The 19,611-nt window shown below is 56.3% G+C and overlaps 1 protein-coding gene across 1 annotated transcript in view; it reads right to left on the reverse strand.

Annotated features, from left to right (window-relative positions):
- Positions 1-4,137: 4,137 nt before the first annotated feature.
- The window catches only part of CASTOR2 (cytosolic arginine sensor for mTORC1 subunit 2), a 56,219-nt gene continuing 40,745 nt past the window's right edge, over positions 4,138-19,611 (reverse strand). Inside the window, exons 3-9 of the mRNA XM_081558045.1 lie at positions 15,893-16,086; positions 14,811-14,943; positions 14,159-14,282; positions 13,142-13,252; positions 12,608-12,690; positions 10,028-10,122; positions 4,138-9,948 (exon numbers count right to left, since the gene is read on the reverse strand). Coding sequence (XP_081414171.1) covers positions 9,883-9,948; positions 10,028-10,122; positions 12,608-12,690; positions 13,142-13,252; positions 14,159-14,282; positions 14,811-14,943; positions 15,893-16,086 — 806 coding nt within the window. The 3' untranslated portion in view covers positions 4,138-9,882. The remainder of the gene's footprint in view (positions 9,949-10,027; positions 10,123-12,607; positions 12,691-13,141; positions 13,253-14,158; positions 14,283-14,810; positions 14,944-15,892; positions 16,087-19,611) is intronic.

The following is a 19,611-nucleotide window of genomic DNA, read 5'->3' on the forward strand; positions in this document are numbered from 1 at the left end:
GTCAACATCCTTGCTGTGGCCCGAGGCAGTGGGAACTGGCCAGATGGTGACTGGGGGGGTGGTGGTCCTGGGACCCCTCCTCACCTGGGCACGTGCCACCTCCACTTCTCTGTGGGCCGACCAGTTCTCATGTTTCTTGCGGCAAAGCTCTTCCATAAACTTGAAACAAATTAAAAACCGTCTGTCATTTTCCTTCCCGGAGCTCCTCTTGGGCCAAGGACCATGTCACCCTGGCGGTGAAGAACGGTAACCCGTTCTCCGGGAGATACGTGCCTCGAAGCTCATACTGATTTGCAGAGAGTGATGCCCCCGAAGGGCATGCAGGGCACCCCCCAGTGATGCTCAGGGACTGTAGGGGATGGTGGCGATGAGGGGGTCTCTGTCGAAGGCAGAGGTGGTTTTTAGCCTCCCCACAAGTGGCAGCCACGATCAGATCCGGTCACTACCTCCTCCTTGGACACAGTGTGTGTTAGTCGCTCAGTCGTGTCTGATGCTATGCGACCCCAGGGACTGTAGCCTGCCAGGCTCTGTCCATGGGGTTTTCCAGGCAAGAATACCGGAGTGGGTTACTGTTTCCTTCTCCAAGGGATCTTCCTGACCCAGGGATGGAACCTGGGTCTCTTGCATCATAGGCAGACTCTTTACCACCTGGGCCACCAGGGAAGCCCTGGGACACAGTATCCAGGGTATAGTAAGGGATGGCCTTAGATTTGTCTTAAAGCCCAAGACACCCCTGGCCGGGTCTGTTCTGCCCGGCCAGGCAGCACGGCTGTTCCATTTGTGGGTGATGCAGGTTCCTGGCCGGAGTGCGTGTGCCAGGCCCTTCCCACGACTGTCCTCTGTGCTCCTCTCTCTTTTCTGTTTTGTCCTCTCATTCCCAACCCCACCCCCCAGCCCCGCAGCATTTCACACAGAGAGGCCTTCTCTGCCACAGGCTTGGTTGCTGCACTTTCTTATTTTGTTCCTGCGAAGGGTCAGGCTCTGGACACCTCTCAGGTGAGCAAATGCGTGGCTGACACCCTGAGTGAAGTGGCCCCGGGCTGCCCTTGATGTGACCTCTCTTCTCCCACTCAGACTGTGTCCATTCACGGATGTTGGGGTCAGTAGCTGGGGCCAGTGCAGACCCCTGAGAAGGCACAGGGACTCCACCACCAGCTCTCGCAGTAGATAGTCCCTTCTAAGATGCCTGGGTCCTTCTTTTAAGTTTTGACAGCTATCAAGGGGCTGTCAGAATAACTCCCATTTTCTTGGCCATCCTTCCTGCCGTGCATCCACATCTGGCTTCTCTAGGACATTCAGTTTTTTTAAAAAAATGGAAATGTGAGTCGTATACCGTAAAACCATTTTCAAGTGTATAATTCAGTGGGTGTAGCCTATTAGTCTTTTGTGTGACCATCACCACAAACAATCTCATTCCACACGCTCCCTCTGGAGAGCTTTTCACCGTCGTGAGCCCCTGGTTCCTCACCAGCAGGGCTACACATGATCAAACCAAGGGGAAGTGGGGACTTCCCTGGTGGTCCAGTGGCTAAGGCTCCGCACTAACAACACAGGGGCCCAGGTTTGATCCCTGGTCAGGGAACTAGATCCCACACGCCACAACTAAGACCTGGAGCAGTCAAATAAATAAAATTTAATCAAAAACCAAAAAACCAAAAGGGAGGCAGAGTGACCACAGAGGGTGCTCTTTCCTTCTGTGTCCCTGTTATTTTTAAGAATGAGTTCCGTTCTGGGGCTCAGTCACGTCTAACTCTTTGTGACCCTCTGGACTGTAGCCTGCCAGGCTCCTCTGTCCATGGGATTTTCTAGGCAGGAATAGTGAATGGATTACCATTTCCTCCTCCAGAGGAGCTTCCTGACCCAGGGATCGAACCCACATCTCCTGCACTGCAGATGGATTCTTTACCCACTGAGCCATCAAGGAAGCCCCTAAGAGTGAGTTGGGGAACTTTAAAAACTATACTGAAGCCAAGAAGAGTTGAATCAGACTCTTGGCGGGGGGAGGGGAGGAGTCCCGGTACAGGGAACTCCTCCCACCCTCCAGGAGTCTGATGTGCTGCAGTATGATCCCTGCCAAGCAGCAGCCAAAGCTGCTCCCACGTGGAATTGTGCCTGGCTGGGGGGAGGGGCACCAGCCAGTCCCTCTACATCCACGGTGCCCGCCATTCCTGACTGCACTGGGAAGGCTCTTGAGTCGGCCAGGGTCATCTCTCGTGAGATACGAGGCTGGGATCCTGGCTGCCCCCTTTCCTCCTCCTATCAGCCATATTTAGTAACCCAGACTTACCATTCAGATGCTAAGTTTTGTCTCCTGCACGAAGTCGTCGGTAGCTCCCCACGGCCTCTAGCGGAGTGTGAGGCCTCCAGCTGGCCTGACAACACACCTTGCGTTTCAGCCTCATTTCCTACCAGCCCCGTCCATTTGCACCCTACCCACCCCACTTCTCCGCTAGGCTCTCTGCGCCTTTGCTGTCCCTTCTCTTTGGGTTCCCTGGCTTAACTAAGCTCAACCTAACATCCTGGCTTCTTCCTCCTGCCTGACCATGGTCATGGCCCCAGGGCACGGCAGCATCCCCTTGTGGTCGAGCCTGGCACTGCACTTCCCCGAAATAGCCCATTTCCACATCTTTAAATCTGGAGCAACTCAGGTGCAGGGGGCTGTGCCGTGGCAGAGTCATCTGGGTCTCCAGCCCCCCAACCCCCAACCCGAGGTCTGGCACTGCCCTGCAGACACTAAACATGAATGAGCAGTGGGAAAAGGAGGCCTTTGCCACTGTTGGGGGCAACTGAGTCCCCACCGATGCTGTGGCTCCTGTTCGAAATGTGAAGGGTTGAGGAGGGTGCTTAGTCCTTGCAAACCCCAGGAAGAAAAGCCTTCACAGCCGCCAGAAGGACTGAGGGTCCAAGCACCTGCTTGGGCTGAGGGTGGTGAACGAGCACTTCAGCTCCGCTTTTCACCCCCTTCCATTGTTAGGGCTACTTTTCTTGCAAGGCAGGGGTGAGGGGAGGGTGGGGTCTGATGTAGGCAGAGCCCTGCCCTGCTCACACCTGCCCTCCATAGAAAGCACCAGCGAGGGGCAGAGCGAGGGTGCGCAAGGTCCAGACCTGCTGGTCTCAGGCCTCTTCCTTCTTTTTCAGCCATGTCGCACAACATGTGGGATCTTAGTTCCCTGACCAGGGATTGAACCTGTGCCCACCCGCTGCATTTAAAGTGCAGTCTTAACCACTGGACCCCCAGGGAAGTCCCTCAAGCCTTTCTTGCAGGGGCAGCCTGTGTCCACCTGCCAAGGGCGCAGGAGCCCAACTCCAGAGTGCTTGTGGGAGGGACACTGAGCCTCCTGTCCTCAGGGTGTCTTGTCTGGAGGCATCAGCTCCTGGGCTTCCAGCACCAAGACACCTTTCCTGGGGGTGTGGTGTCCACAGCAGGGCCCCCGCCCCTGATCCTTCCCCAGGGGCCCCTGCCCCCCAGGCCCACCTCCGTCAGAGATTTGGGGTGGGCGTGGGAACGGTGAATGTAGTAGCCGGTTCCCAAGGTGGCCCCAAGGTTACCTTGACCTCTTGGTTTTCACACCCAGGGTTCAGTCAGAGCTGGGCTGCAATGATGACAGAACATGGTGGAGAGGGTGGTACATGAATTCTGAGGCTAGAAGAAAAACATTTTTTTTTTCTTAGGTTCTACCTTGGTCCTTGAATCCCTTACTCTGGGGAAAACCAAGCACTTAACCGTCAGGACATTCAAGCAGCGGAGACTCATTTGGGGACATGCCGGCAGCCAGGCCTATCTCACCAGCCATATGGAGGGAGCACCTTAGAAATGGACCCTCTGGCCCCAGCAGAGGCTCTCAAATGCCTGCAGCCTCCTGAGACTCTGAGCCCAAATTGCTCCCAAATTCCAAACCACAGAAACCAAGACACACAAATGGACCGTTTTAAAGCCTTACGCTTTGGGGGCAACTTGTAACACAGCATTGGGTAACTAAGACAACCCCCCTCGCTCTCAGGGCGATTTCCTCTCAGATTCTTGTTCTTCCCCTTCGCAGCTCCAGGCAGGTGTTCCCCCAACCACAGTACAGAGAAGGGAGGGAGGAGACGTGGCCCTGGATCAGCACGAAATCAGACAGCCGTCAGCCACTGTCATTTGTTTTTTCTTCCATTTTAATGAACACTTTACAAAGTACAAAATATACTGTCTTTTCTGGGGGGAACATTAGGTACTTTTTTTCTCTCCGTCATACAGTACATGAATCTCGAGGGTTTTGTGTTTCTTCAAGAAAGAAAGAAAGCGTGAGGGCCCTGGGCAGGGCTGCTCCGTTCTCCCCGCGCCCAGAACGTGGGACAGATAGATGTAAGTGCCACTGGCACTGCTGGTGACCCGGGGCGTGCCAGACCCCCAAGGCAAGGCCCTGGGCAGGGCAGAGGTCTCTCTGAACCCCGCTGTGCAGCCAACATCCACTCACCTCCATCTCGGGATAACGGAAATGATTTTGGCAAAGAGCAAGAGGAGGGCTTGGGGTTTTGTTTGCTGTTAGCCCCTCCACTCCACCTCCCAGTTTTGGAGCCAATGCTGCCCAGCTCTCCCTGGACCATTTTCTGAACAGATAAGCTGAAGCAGTGGACAGGAAGATGTACTAGGCTTGGCCTCTGCCCTGGGACCTGAATTTGGCCTGTTTCCCTCAAGCTCCTCAACCCCCACTCTGGCCTTCAACTTGCTGGGATGCTCTCTGTGGATGAGCCCCAGTAGGCAAGGGGGCACTACCTCCCAGAACCTCTCCTTGTAAATACTGTCTTCAGGGCTGGCTGCACGGACCACCGGGCCTCTGCAGGGCAGAGCAGAGCCCCGTGGGGACACCTCTGACCTCTCCCCAGTGTTAGTAGTTCAGTCATATCCGACCGCCACCCCATGGACTGTAGCCTGCCAGGCTTCTCTGTCCATGGAGTTCTCCAGGCAAGAATACTGGAGTGGGTTGCCATATCCTCCTCCAGGGAACTTTCCCAACCCAGGGATCGAACCCGGGTCTCCCGTGCTGCAGGCACACTGTTCGCCGTCTGGGCCACCGGGGAAGCCCGCCCCCTCCCCAGAGCAGTTTTAACAAAGTCAAGGGGAGTTTGAGGCCTGCCATCTGCACCCCTTCAATTCTGCATGTGGCCCACAGTAAGAACACACCGAGGCCTTGAAATACTGAACGAGTCAGTCCTTTTGCTCAAATTTGGGCTCTGCATGCGTGTGCTCCCATACGCACCAGTGTTGACACCGCACACGTTCACACTTATATGTGCATTTACACACACGAATGCCCACAACACTGCTCTGACTCCCAACACGTCTCACTCTCACAGCCTGCCTGACCGAGAACCAAGAGCCACAAACCCTCGCAACAACCAGGCGGCCCACAGAAGCCACAGGCCAACCCACAGGCTTCCGCCGCCATTCCAGGCCACTCCTGGGGCCTTCAGCTCCAAAAACAGAGGCTGCCTCAGCCCACAGCTCCCATCCTCCCCTCCCAAGAAAACAGGCTTTCCTGGAGGGTTTGGGTTTCAAAGCTGAAGGCCATAGCCCACCCCACAGCTTTCTCCCTTGGTCTATGGAAAAGAGTCCTTTTGCTGCCTCTAACTTGAAAAATGAAAGGAAAAGAAAATGGAGTGTAAGAAAAGCTATCTAGCTGTACCAGGGCTCATTTCCCCTCACAAGTCCTGGCCTGTCTTCTCAAGCCTGCCCTCTGCTGGGCTGACCACCATCTGCCATCTTGGTCAACCAACAGGCACCATCTTGGTTGCTTCCCTCCCAGGCAGCCTCTCTGAAGAGAGGGCTACTGCCAGCTACAGGCCTCGCCCTTGCCTCAGCACAGTATCCAGGAAACCTGAAAAGCCAAAGCCCCTGTCTTTCCACTGTTGGGACACCCCGTCGTCCTCCCCCAAGCTCTGTTTGCCAAGCCAACAACCAACTCCACTTCATGGCGGCCATGACTGGCAGGCTGACTACTCCTCAGCCCTGGCCGGGCACAGACATACTGGGGGCACTTCCTTTCTACGCCCCCACCATCTTCACTCAGGAAAGTGGCAACACACCTTCGTCAGCCACCACCCGGGAGGTCCCCAAGGTCCCCACTCTTAGCTGGGGCTGGGACAGGCCTGAGTTGTGCCCACATCCAGATCCAGGGACGCAGAAAGGTGGCCCAGGGTGGCTGGGAACTGTGGCCAGAAGGCGCTGGTGGCGGGGGGGACAGGTTCTTCTTTGATCGTCAGTTAAATGGTGCCCTTGGCTTGGGGTTGGGGCCTGGCCCTTCCCGTCTCCCGGAGCCTCCTGTCCGGAGCTCTGAGGCCTCCTCTGTCACCTCCGAGGGGACACGCCCCAACTGACCATGCATCTTCTGGACACACCACACTGGTCACCGAGGCTGCGCTGCCTGAATAGGGAGGTCACAGTGGCCAGCTCCGGGTCACCCAGTCCCTCCCTCCCCACCGGGGGACTGGGGCCTGGAGCTGACGGGAGGGGGAGAATGCTGGTGCTTGGGGGGTTCTGGGACCCCTGAATCCTGGGGAAGGGAGGGCTGTGTGCCTCTCCTGCTTGGATGGGTGCTCTGGGCGGAGGGCAGTGGGGAGGGCACCACCTCTTGGGGCTTTGGAGACCCCCGTGGAGAGAGGGGGTGTCAAGTGGGCACTGCTGAGTCTCTGCTGGGCCAGGACTGGGGCTGAGGCAGAAAGGGGTTTCTTAGGAACCAGGGGAGCCCAAGTTGAGTGTTGAACCAAAGGGGCAGATTTTCATAATGGGGGGGTGGGGAAGCGGGGGTCTCAACTCCCCATCTCTCTCACTCTCCCTACCTTAACCTCTCACCCTATGTTCACGGATGACACAGGTGAGGAGTGAGGGGGTGGTGAGATGGTCTGAGCTTTTCTTACCAGGGAACAGCACAGACTTGAGACACACCTGGGACCCTGGGGGCGGCTCCAGGGCTCCATGCTCAGTGAGCCAGAGCCAAGAGCATCTCAGCTCAACAGCCCTCGGGCCGCCTCCTGTGGGTCTGGAGATCCCTGGGGGCAGCCAGCCAGTGGGGTAATCACTTACTCCTCCCCAGATTGCTGGACATCAAGCCACTGGCTCATGGGCACACAGACACCGAGGATGCTCCGGCCTCCCCACATGGCAAGAGGATGGGGAGGGGTGGAAAACAGAGGGCGGGGTTCCCAGGGGGTCGGCTCCCAGCCCGTGGGTTGGATACACACCAGTGTAACCCTGAGAGCCGAGTCCTTGCACCAACCCTCAAGGAAACAACGTCCAGGGCTTCCATCTCTTTCTCAGTTACCCAGGGCCAGTCCCCAGCCGGAGACCCGAGGAAAGAACCTGTGGCTTCTAACCTCGCAGGTGAAAGAAATCAGGTGATGGAGGTGCTGGGTGGGGAAGCAGACCTGGAGGGCTGGAGGGACTGATCAGCCGGTCTAGGTCTTTGGGCTGAGAGCAGTGGCGAAGGGGCTGTTCCTTTCCAAATGCTCTTCCCCTTTATGGCCCTGTCCCCAAAATAAAACAAGGGTGTCCAGGGGCCTTGGAAACAGAACTAAAGGAAGGGGCTGAATCCCAGCTTTCAAGGGAGACTCGGGGAGGAGGGGCTAGGGACCCTCACACCCACCCTAGGGCTCTGTTCTTGGTTGCTGGTCTGATTCTTCTCTCAAGTCAGGGCCGAGGCAGCCAGCCGGCTTCTCTGATAATCGTATTGCCTATATACTTGAATTAAAAATACATGGTGGCTCAAAACGTGCCTGTGTGCACGGCAGACACAGCGGGGCGGAGGCCCTCACGCCCACACATACACGCACACACACGTGTGCACGCTCACACGGTATATATTAACATATATATTGCTCAAGTATATATGCTATTTACAGTATATATCTATATCAACATAAAACACAGGTATTTATATGTGTGTACAATATACGTCCTAGGGGGTCTGGGGGAATCACATGTTTCTTGGGGTCACGGGGCCGACACACCTGCTCGGCCGGGAGGAAAGGCGGGGGGAGTGACACGGGGAAGGACCGACAGGAAGGGGTCTGGAGGGCACGCCACAGAAAAATCAAGGCCTTCCAGGGACAGAAAGGGTGCTCGGGACGTGAGGGGCTGCCCTGCCCACGCGGTCACCCCGGTTTTGGAACCAGCAAACAACTGACATGTTTTGGTTGTTCTGGAGTTTTGTGCAAAATGACTTAAAAAAAAAAAAAAAAGGTTCCGAATCAGTGCTTGGGCTCTGAACACCTGTAAGGATTCAGAGACACACCTCCAACACTGGGTGGGTTTCCAGGGCTCAGAGGGACCCACGTGGCCTGGAGAAGGGGGTGAGTGGGGCCTCACCCAGTCAAGAGAATGGCCCTTCTCCTCCCAGCTTCTCAGGGATGGCATGGACAACACCGCCAGCTGGAGAGGAGGCAGGGTGGTCGCCCCGCTCTCCGGGGCGGGGGCTGGTCTGCCACCTGGCTGTCCATCTCCCTGCAGCCCGTCGAAACCTTCCTCTGAAGCTTAGAACCACTCTGCCTTGGCAGCTCTGTGTGGGGTGCCCCTGGGAACCCCTGGATCGTAACTGACCTCTGCTCCCAGCTTCCTGCTCTGAAGGGAAAGCCAAGGCCCCTGGTGGCAGCTCCGATTCTCAGGCTTGTCCCTGGAGCCAGAGGATGTCAAACCAAGCGATGTCACACTTTGGGTCCCGACAACATCAGCAGGCCCTGTCCCCTGAAACTATTGCCAACCGCAGCCTGGGTAACAAATACATTAAATAGGAAACTACAACAAGGTACAGTTTTCTCTATTAAGGCTCAGATAAGCTGCCTCCCAGGTCAAGTACTCATGAACGCCACGGTCCCTGGACAGAGGGCCGGGCGGGCAGGTGGGCAGGCAAGTTGGGCAGAGGCCTTTCACGTCCCCCACAAGCGGGGCAGGGAGAGGAGGGCAGGACGATGGGGGAGCCCTGTGCTGGTCTCGTTGATTGCTGGGGAGATGGGGGTGACCTAAGAAAACCCCAGCTCAGAATGCTGGGGATGCCCCCACTTGGGGAAAACCGAGGCTCTGCCGGCCCCAGGAGGGTCCGGGGAAAGCAGAGGGGACAGGAGCTGTTGCCCCAGGCTGGTGGGTCTCCTGGGAACCCCCCCCACCCCCCAGGATGAGCGCTTGTGGTGGGGAGGGACTGGACAGGGCCCCCTTGGCAGTCTCGCTGGGAGTCGGGGTACAGGCCCTGTGGTTGGCAGCCAAGGAAGGTTCTGGGTAGCCGGGGTCCCCTCCAGCTCAGGGCCCCACCCGTGTTCCCTCAGAGCCTCACCAGCGCAGGGCTAGAGGGCCGCCCACTGGCCTCCACTCTGCAGGGACCAGCCCAGAGCCAATGGGACCAGAGACCAGCGACCATGGGGTCCAGAGCCCCTGCCCACACGAGGGCCTTCCCAGGCTCCATGAACTCGGCCCTGCTCAGCCAGCCCCCCAAGACACGAGAATCGGTACCCCAGTGTCCCATAGGAGGCATCAGCTTCCTTCGGCGTTTGCCCTCGGCCATGGGTGAGGCTGGATTAGAAGGTGGGTCAGCGGACAAGCTCCCTCGGCCATGGACATCATTTTCTGGGGTGAGGGTAGGGGAGGAGGAGGAGCGGGTGCTCTCTGGAGGGTCTGGGGGCTCCAGGAAGGCAGGAGGAGGGCATGGGGAGGCCTTGGCTTGTGTCCCAGGCCTGGCGGGGTCAGCCATCGGGGGCGTCTCCTAGAGACCCCGCCTCTGGGGGCCCCGCGGCCGGTTTTCTGGTCTGTTGAGAAATACTGCAAGAAGAGTCTTCAGGGTAGGGCTGGGCCCAGGCCGGGGTGGGGGTGGGGTGGGTGGGGAGGTGGGTGGATGGGGAGGAGCGGGAGAGGCCCCTCTAGTGCTTCTCTGCTTGGCTGACTTTCAGGGCACTGATGACGCCGTTGATGTTTTCTTCCGGTACCTGCGAGGGGTGGGAAGTAAACATCTGGGAGCCGCCAAACCGGGCCTCCCCTGCCCCGGGGTGGGTGCCTGACACTCACCAGTGCGTGGTCGAACTTGAAGGTGCTGATGTAGTAGGCGGGGATATCTGCGGCGGCCAAGGGCTCGGAGATCTGGGCCACGATGCCGCACTCATCTGGGGACAGAGGCAGGGACCACGCTCAGCCCTCCCCCTGCCGTGTCACCCAGCGCAGCCTCAGCCGTTCCCCGACAGGTCTCTCAAGCTCCTGCTTTTCTGCCTGGTCTCCCAGAGCTGCTGGCTGGACCCACAGGCCCCTCTGGTGGTCGTACAGGCCTTGTGCCTGCAATCCTGGTGATGGTCTGTCCTGCTACGTGGTGGAGACTGGTTGTGTCCTAAGATTCTTAAACTACAGACACATTCGTTTTTATTTCTGTAAAATAAGGCGGGAGGGAGATCAGGGTCTAGAATGGTGCCTTTCAAACAGTGGCTGGTGACCCATTTGGGACATGAATTTAGAAGGCTGGTGACTAGCGCTTTATAAGGTGACAACAGGGGACTTTCCTGGTGGTCCGGTGGTAAGGAATCCACCTGCCAATGCAGGGGACCCAGGTTCGATCCCTGATCTGGGAAGATTCCACATACTGCAGGGCAACAAAGCCCTTGCACTGCAATGGGTGAAGGCCATGAGCCTGTGCTCCACAACTAGGGACACCACTGCAACGAGAAGCCTGGACACGGCGACCAGAGAGTAGCCCCTACTCTCTGCAACTAGAGAAAGCTCTCGGGCAGCAACAAAGACCCAGTGCAGCCAAAAATAAGCAAATAAAACTAACAACAACAAAAGACAGCAGGAAAGGCAAGGGCAAAGAGCTCAGACAGCACCGCCGTGAGTGCAGTTTTGTGAAACCGTAGAGTTGTTAGGGTATGTGTGTGCTGGGCTGTGATGGAAAACACAATTCCTGCAAACCATGGTCAAAAACATACGGCATCTGCCAATCTAGAATCTTTCCGATTCTCAACAGGTTGTTTTTCTTGCAGGGCTATTTTTAATTAATTTACTTTTGGCCGTGCTGTGTCTTCATGGCTGCACAGGCTTGGCTCTAGTTGCAGCGAGCGGGGGCTACTCTCCAGTTGTGGTGCGTGGGCTTCTCATTGCCGTGGCTTCTCCTGTTGCAGAGCATGGGCTCTAGGGCTTGTAGGCTTCAGGAGTTGACACTCCCACGCTCTAGGGCACAGGCTCAAAAGTTGTGGCGCACGGGCTTAGTTGCTCCACGGCATGTGGGATCCTCCCAGATCAGGGATCGAACCTGTGTCTCCTGCCCTGGCAGGTGGATTCTATACCACGGAGCCAACTAGGGAAGCCTTGCAGGGCTATTTATAGCTATTAGCCTGGTGTTAACACTCTCCACATTCCAGGAAGGTAGGTGCCACTGCTGCTTCTTATATGCCAAATGCCAAGACCCCTGTTGCCTGCCCATGAGGCCACTCAAACCACACAGCGACTACAGATGCTAAGAGGATCTAAGTTTCATTCACTGTCCCACTTGAATTCTCCCTTCATCCTGGCTTTCTTTTTTCTGTAATGTTATTATACTGGGTGTGCTTTGGTAAACTCTAAACCAAATCTGGGAATAAAGAGAAGCTAATACACATGGCTGATTATTAGAGAAACGCATATAAAGTGACAATGAGGTACCACCTCTCACCTCAGTCAGAATGGCCATCATTAAAGTCTACAAATAACAAATGCCGGGGAAGGTGGGGGAAAAAGGGAACCTTCCTATAATTGATGGTGAGAATGTAAGTTGGTGCAGCCACTATGGAAAACAGTTATGGAGGTTCCGCAGAAAACTAAAAATAGAATTACCATGTGATCCAGCAATCCCACTCCAGGACATACATCTGGACAAAACTCTAATTTGAAAAGATACACGCATCCCTATGTTCATAGCAGCCAAGACATGGAAACAACCTAAACGTCCACTGACAGATGAACGGGTAAAGAAGATGTGGTATACATATACAAGGGAATACTACTCAGTCGTAAACAAAAAGGATGAAATAATGCCATTTGCAGCAGCAACATGGGTGGACCTAGAGATTATCATACTAAGAAGAAAATCAGGAAAGACAAATATCATATGATATTGCTTATATGTTAAATCTAAAATATGATACAAATGAACTAATCCACAGACTTCCCTGGTGGTCCAGTGGTTAAGAATCCGCCTGCCAATGCAGGGGACACAGGTTTAATCCCTGCTCTGGGAAGATTCCACATGCCAAGGGACAACTAAGCCTGTGTGCCACAACTACTGAGCCCACGAGTTGCATACTACTGAAGCCCCAGTGCCTAGAGCCCATGCTCTGCAACACGAGAAACCGCCACAGTGAGAAGCCTGAGAACTGCAACTAGAGAGTGACCCCTACTCTATGCAGCTAGAGAAAGCCCAAGCATAGCGATGAAGACCCAGCCCAGCCCCACTGCCCCCGAAAAAACCGAACTCACTTATGAAACAGAAATAGACTCACAGACACGGCAAATAAACTTGGTTACCAAAGGGGAAAGGGGGTCAGTGGGGGGATAAATTAGAATGAGTATGGGATGAACAGATACCCACTACTATACATAAAACAGTGTCAAACCCCAGGGGCTCACCAAATCCCAGGGGCTGTCCTCCAATCCGCACCATCTTCCAGAGCTCCCCAGATGCGCTCGTGAACAACAGATTACTAGGAAACCTTAAAAGAGAGTGAGAGATGTCAACCCCCAGATGCTGAGAGTGCTCCCTCCGCCAGCTCTTCCTGGAATGCTCCCTGTCGCGGGGGCATTGATGCCGGGCTGGAGCTCAGGGGCCCCAAAGACCCTCCAAGCCCCCAGCCCATATGCTCTGCACCTTCCTCCTCCAGGGGTGGGGGGGTCGCAGGAAGGCAAAACTGGGATTGAGCTTTGGAACAACCGCCCCCTTTGCTCAGGCTGGTCAGGGTACCCCTCCTCAGCTCCAGACTGGAGGGATGGGGTGGGGCTACAAACAGCACTGGATGGTGCTGGGTGACTTGGGGCCTTCGTCTCTGAGTGGCCTGTCATCTGTAAGCTGGGGCCCCTCACCTGCAGTGAAGGGCTGGGGTGGGGACTTATTAGGACCAAGTGGGTGACGGGCCCATCGTCAGCCCCACCCGGGGCCTGGCTCACCTCTGCTGGGTCTGCACGTCCATCACCAGGGAGATGTAGCCCTCGATGAGGGAGAAGGAGAAGAAGCGGATGTGGTCGCAGTCATCGCCGGACGCCAGGGGGTCCTTCACTCTGGGGGCCGGGGGAGATGGTGAGGGGTGGAGCGGGGGACCCACTGCACCCTGACCCTCACCCGACCCACCTGCCCTGCCTGTTAGCTACGAGGTGTCTGGGAAGGCACTGACCAAATCCTGGCTCTGACCCTGCCTTGCTGGGGGACCCTGAACCATTGCCCCCCCCATTGGTCTCCACATCTGTGAGATGCAGGTGATTCCGCGGCATTCACAGGGGTGAGCACCGCACTTCACAGTGTTGAAGACCCAGCCGGCCCTCTGCATGGGCTATACTTGCCCCTTCCTGGGCAGGGTTTCTCTGTCCCTGTGTTGGCCAACATCTCAGGGCATTGTCTGTGGTCACTGCCAGCTTGCTGGTCCCTGGCCCCACCCCACTTGGTGTTGGCTGAAACTTAAAATCTGCCCTGAGGAAAAATGCAAAGTTGTCGTCCACCAAATGAAAAAAACCTGAGTTCCTGGCTCTTCAAATGAATGGGCTTGCCCAGGGGATCCTGGGGTGTTCATAACATCTATATGTGGGCCTGGGGTTTCAACAAGTTTTGGGGTTCCCAATGAATCAATTCTCCCCTTTAAGAAAGGGGATTTGGGGTAGAGTCATGTCTCTCTTCTCAACCTAGCTCCCAGGGTAGGTCTGTGCCTCTCCCCTTGAATAGCTTCCAGGGCAGGTCTGCGCCTCCCTGCTGGGACTAGCTCCCAGGATAGGTCTGTTTCTCCCCCCTCGGATTAGCTCCCAGGGCAGGTCTGTGCCTTCCCCCTGGGACTAGCTCCCAGGACAGGTCGGTTTCTCCCCCCTCGGACTAGCTCCCAGGGCAGGTCTGTTTCTCCCTCCTCAGACTGGGGCTTGTAGGCAGATTCATGTCTTCTTGGCCCACCCTGCAGCCCCTCACCCCCGAGGGGGTCCTACCCGTTGGAGTAAAACATGACGTCCATGAGGAGTGTGGCAACGGTGGGCAGCGTGTCGGGGTCCAGGCTGGTGACACAGAACCTGTTGCTCGGGCTGGACAGAGGGTGGATGACGGGCCTCTGGACTGTGAGAGCACAAATACAAGGGGTGCTGAGGCCAGGAGGAGAGGCAGCTAGGGGTCTGGGGGGAGGGGTGGGGTCAGCCAGCAGCTGCTCTAGGTAGGCCAGATGGCAGGCTCTGAGATCCGGCCCCGGTCACATTCGCAGCTCCCAGCACCCCCTGCAGCTCTCCTGATTCTCTGGGCTCATCTCCCAACCCCTGAGCCTTTGCATGTGCTATGCCATCTGCGAGGAAAGCCCTTCCCAAATTTTACTACCTATCTTATTAGCTCCTACTTGTGCTGTAAGTTTTTCAGTCTGAGAGTCACTGCCTTGGGGAGGCCCACACTGATACCCCGGGCTGGGTCAGCAGTGGCCCCTGGCCGTTTCTGTGTCCACGTCCACCGCCCTTTGGAGACCCTGGGTCTGATCAGGACTGATGAACCGTGTGATGCCTGGCCCTCAGCCGAGGCTCTGAGAACGGGGGTGCCCTGGGGCAGCACCCGGTCCTTTCCTGAAGTTTCTCTGCACAGCCCTCCCCTCCCTCAACTCACCCATCTTGGGCTTCACGAAGCCGTTGGTGATGCCAAGGTTCTCAGCCGCCACCGTCTCGCCATTGACGACCCGCAGGATGGTGAACTCTGATGACAAGGTGTGGGTGACGAAGGGCAGGTCCCGCTCACGTACCTGGGGACGAGGAGTCAATGAAGTGAGTGTACCATGATCCCCGTATGGGGTGGGGCTGGGGGCACCGGCCCCTTCACTCTGAAATTCTGTGCCCAGAACCAGCGTGCCCCTCCTGGCCTCCCGCTGTCCTGGTTGGGGATGGGAGCCTGGGATCAGGGGCATGTGACTGTCCAGGGACAGAGGGAGGACCAGAGGGAAGATGCGCCGAGGGCCGGGACTGTGAGTCCACGCCCCATTCCCTTTAGAATGTGGGGCGGGCCTGCCCCAGCACCTCCCATGCCACGCCCTCCAGGATGGCCACGCCCCACAGAAGAAGAGCACCAATAACCCAGTGGTCAGGAACTGCTGTTGGCTCTGTGACTGGACAGCGAGATCAAACTAGTCCATCCTAAAGGAAATCAACCGTTAATATTCATGGGAAGGCCTGATGCTGAAGCTGAAGCTCCAATACTTTGGCCACCTCGGGCGAAGAGCCGACTCACTGGAAAAGACCCTGATGCTGGGCGAAATTGAGGGCAGGAGGAGAAGGGGGCAGCAGGGGATGAGATGGTTGGATGGCATCACCGACTCAATGCACATGAGTTTGAGTAAACTAAGGGAGATAGTGAAGGACAAGGAAGCCTGGGGTTGCAAAGAGTCACATGTGATTTAGCAACTCAACAGCAACTGTGACCAGAAATGCCTGTCCCCTTGGAGGAAGTGGTATGGGATTGGGAAGCCAGAAGTCTAGCTATGAGGGTGTCCCACCCACACATCTGGCATCTAGTTCAAACCAAACATGGTCCATTCAAACGGCAGGTAGTGGATGGAGCCAGAGCCTACCCCGGGCCATGATGACACTGGACTGCTAACCCCAAGGTCCCCTTGACCTCTGAGCAGATCATGAAATGGGGGCGCGGGCACAGACTTTGCAGATCACATCAGTGGGGGTGCCTGCGTCACGGCTTACCAGGATGAAGTCTGTCTGGTAGGTGGACAGCATGAACACCGAGATGTTCTGATCGGCTAGCGGGGCGATGACCGACTTGGCGATCTTGGTCACGCCGATGGGCTGGGAGCTGGAGAAGCCACCGCCGCCAGACACCACATTGAGGGCCAGCCAGGTGGCGTCGGCCACGCTCAGGTGTTCTGAAGAGGGCAGTTCTGGAGGGGGACACAAAGGGCCAGCCCATGACTGGTGGGCCCCAGCTGTGCAACCTTGGCCAGCCCGCCCTCTGGACCCCAGCGCCCTCATCTGTCAGAGGAGGACGGGAGATTGGCCTCCTCTGTCCATCCTGGGAGGACTCAGTAGGAAAGAGGAGTTTAGACATGTCGGGCAGCTCAGTAGGGTGGGAACCCTGGGGACAAGGGGTTTATCTGTGGCTGGGCCTCCTCAGTCCCCAGCTGTGAAGTGATGAGTACTCAGCAGTGATTCTGTTGTTTCTGGTTCTCATGACCCTTCAGGGTGCCAGGTCCTTATCCAAGTGGAATGGGTCCTATGGTTTTCAAACTGGGTTCCCAGGAACCTCCCAGTGGGGCTGAGGGTGGAGGGGAGGGAGGCCAGGAGAAGACAGGATCGAGGGCCTAAGATTTCTCTCCCTGCTTCCATCAGACTTGTCACCCAAATCTCTCCTGAGAGCCTGGGGATCCTGCTGGAGGGCCCCACCAGGGACATGGTGGGGTAGGGTCAGGGGGCCAGTGATCCCAGAGTCTCTTTGACTAGCTTGTGAAGACCATCCTACCCACCCCATCCTGCAGAGAGAGCACCCAGGGGAGGCTGCACATGGGACATGGTACACGTGTGTGCAGCTGCACAGACAGGCAGCCATGAAACTCTCCATGCATCGTGGCTGTCTGTTCAAACCCGCCCTAGACCAGAACTGTTATTTCACCCCATTCACACGACAAACCAGAGCTCTAAGGGACTGGTGACCTAACCAAGATCACTTAGGGGATAACAGAGCCAGAATTCAAACCCAGGTCTGACTTATACACAGACTCTCATGCTCCATGCCGGGCATTTCATGGGAAGAAGGGCCAGGTCCCCAATTAGTGCAGGGGCTAAGAAGAGGGGCCTGGACTCTGGGGAGTTAAGGGGGCTCTTAGGATCATGATGACGCCCAAGGGAGGCTGCGCAGGATGGCTCTGGAGGCCTCACCCAGGCTCCTACCTGCCCAGCTCCGGTTGTCATGGCAACCACAGCCTAGGGAGCCCATTGGCCCTGCTGCCTGAGAAGGGTCAGTTTTCCGCTAGGCTGGCTGAGAGGCAGGCTGCTTCCTAGAGAAGGGAAGGGGCTTCGGAGGTGGAGCGGGAGGAAAGGCTTTAAAAAAAAAAGGTTCTGATTTCGGGCTTCCACCTGTTACCTGGGATGTTGGAAGAGAGACTTCTCAGCTCCAGTACTGCCAAAGGAATCAAGGCCCCGCCAGAGCCAAGAATCCTGCTCAATTCTGAAATCCTAAGGGGCCTGGAACTGGCCAGAGGGGACTTCCCAGGGACAGCATTGTGAGACTTCACCCCGCCATCTGTTTTTTTCTTTCGGTATTTTTGGCTATGCCACGTGATAAGTAGCATGGTCCCCCGACCAGGGACTGAACCTGGGTCTCTGCAGTGAAAACACTGAATCCTAACCACCAGGCCACCAGGGAATCCCCCGAACCATGCCATCTTGAGCCAGGGCAGCCTGAGGAGCCACTGAGGGCTGGGGCGCCCTGATGGTCCTGTCATCTAAAACCATTTTATAAACATATTAATAAACAAAATGTTAATAAATAGATTTAGCAGTAAAAGTTTTAAAAAGTCCCTTTTTACGAGGATTGAATCCCAAAAGCCCTCTTGGGAAAACTCTGGAAGGGTCCTTCCCGTCAGTGTAAGCTCATGCATCACGACCACGCTGGCTGTCATGAACCTGCCCCTGCCCTCTGTCTGCCTATTCCAAGCTCCTCGCGACTCAGAGCCGCCTGGCGGCTCCCACGTCCTCTGGAGCAACAGCTGAAGTCCTCGTGATCTGGGAACCAGCGCTGCCCCAGAGGGCGTTCTGGGTTCAGGGAGACAGTCTACACCTACGCTGTCCAAAGCCACTCACCTCATGTGGCTACGGGGCACGTGAGATGTGGTTAGTGCGACAGAAAAAAATACAATCGAACATTTTATTTAATTTTGGTTCATTTAAGTCCCCACAGTCATATGGGGTGAGCAGCTAGTTTGAGTCTACAATTGGCCCCATTAGCCCGTCAGCTTCCCCAGGGTAGTGGCCTCGGTTGCCTTTGTTTTCTGCTATTCTCAGTGCAGGGGGCACATGGAGGCTCTAAGTGAAGGGCTGGGGAGGGAGAGGGCGGCTGTCCCCACCTCTCTCTACTTGGCCCAGGCCCCTCTTCCCCCCTCTCTACCTTCTCTGTTCCCTGCCGGCTCCCCACAGCTCGGTCTCTGTGGTCAAGCTCAGTCTCACTACCAGACCCGGGGTGCAGGGTGACCTCTGACATCATTTCATGTGCTCCTAAACTCGACTTTCCAGGACGGGACAAAGGGCCCCGGGGGAACCAGTGCCATCCATCCCCTTACATGGCCTGCCTCTCTGAATTCTCAGTTCCCCCTTGGGGACTGGGCAGAATGCTGTCCATTTGCTTATGGACCCAGCTCAGAAGTCAGCCCCTCTCCCATTTCACAGACTACGAAACTGAGGCCCAGAGAGGGAGGCTGATGGGCAGGAGATCACAGTGCAGTAAACGCTGGGGGGGACTTCATTCTGGCCTCATGGCATGCCTTCTGGTCTTCACCTTACCACCAGCCTGCGGTGGGGTGTTGAGAAAACCCCTCTCACAGGGCTGAGCTTCAGGACTGTCAAGCAGGGGGGGTTCAGGCAGCTGGGGTTCCAGTGCCCCAGTTCTGACAGCATGGTCCCACTGGCCCTGTAAGGCCTTCATCTGGCAGGTGGAGCTTCGGCTGCCCCAGCCTCAGGCCTGCCCTTCCCTAGAGAAAAGGTGGACCATCTCAAGACTGAAAGGGATTATTATTTCTGTCACTACCCATCACCCAAGGCCGTAAAAATAGCCTCTTAGGGCTGAGGACGGTCCCTGGTGGATGGCTGAGGACGCCTGCCACCTCCCAGACACCAGGTGGGCAGCTCTGTCGCTGGGAGCCCCGACACTTCTCCAGGAGCCCCCGCTACTGACAGCGGGGCTTGCGGGTCCCTGTGCTGCGTGGCCTTGTCCTCTGCACAGAGTCGGTCAGGTCTTTCCCGTCCTGCCAGCATCAGGGTCAAGAGTCCTGGGGTCAGGTGGGCAGGGTTTCATCCTGGCTGCGTGACTCTGGACAAAATCACCACGTCTCAATTTCTTAAGCTTTCAAATGTGGGCTGCTGAAATTAGGATGGGCTCCAGAAGACGCCTGGAGGATTGATTACGTGAGATAAACCCCATCGAATGCTCAGCTAAGGGCCTGGTGTCTGAGGGCTCACCAAGCGCCAGAGTCTTTCTGTTTCAACACAGGTGGTAGCAGTGGTGCTGGTTTGGGGATAGGAGTTGGGGAAAATGTATCAATGCCAAGTTTAACATGTGATTTCACTGTAAAGGAGTTACTTGTGGGACAAAGGAACAGTCACGAGTCTGAGCGTTCAACTCAAAAGAATTTAAAACAAAGACCTAGGAACCACATAAAAGTCAATGCTGGGGCCTGGCAGACGAATCCATAGTT

This window comes from Giraffa tippelskirchi, chromosome 13 (assembly GCF_054371585.1).
Source record: "Giraffa tippelskirchi isolate mGirTip1 chromosome 13, T2T-mGirTip1v1.2.pri, whole genome shotgun sequence".
In the NCBI taxonomy this organism is placed as follows: Eukaryota; Metazoa; Chordata; class Mammalia; order Artiodactyla; family Giraffidae; genus Giraffa; species Giraffa tippelskirchi.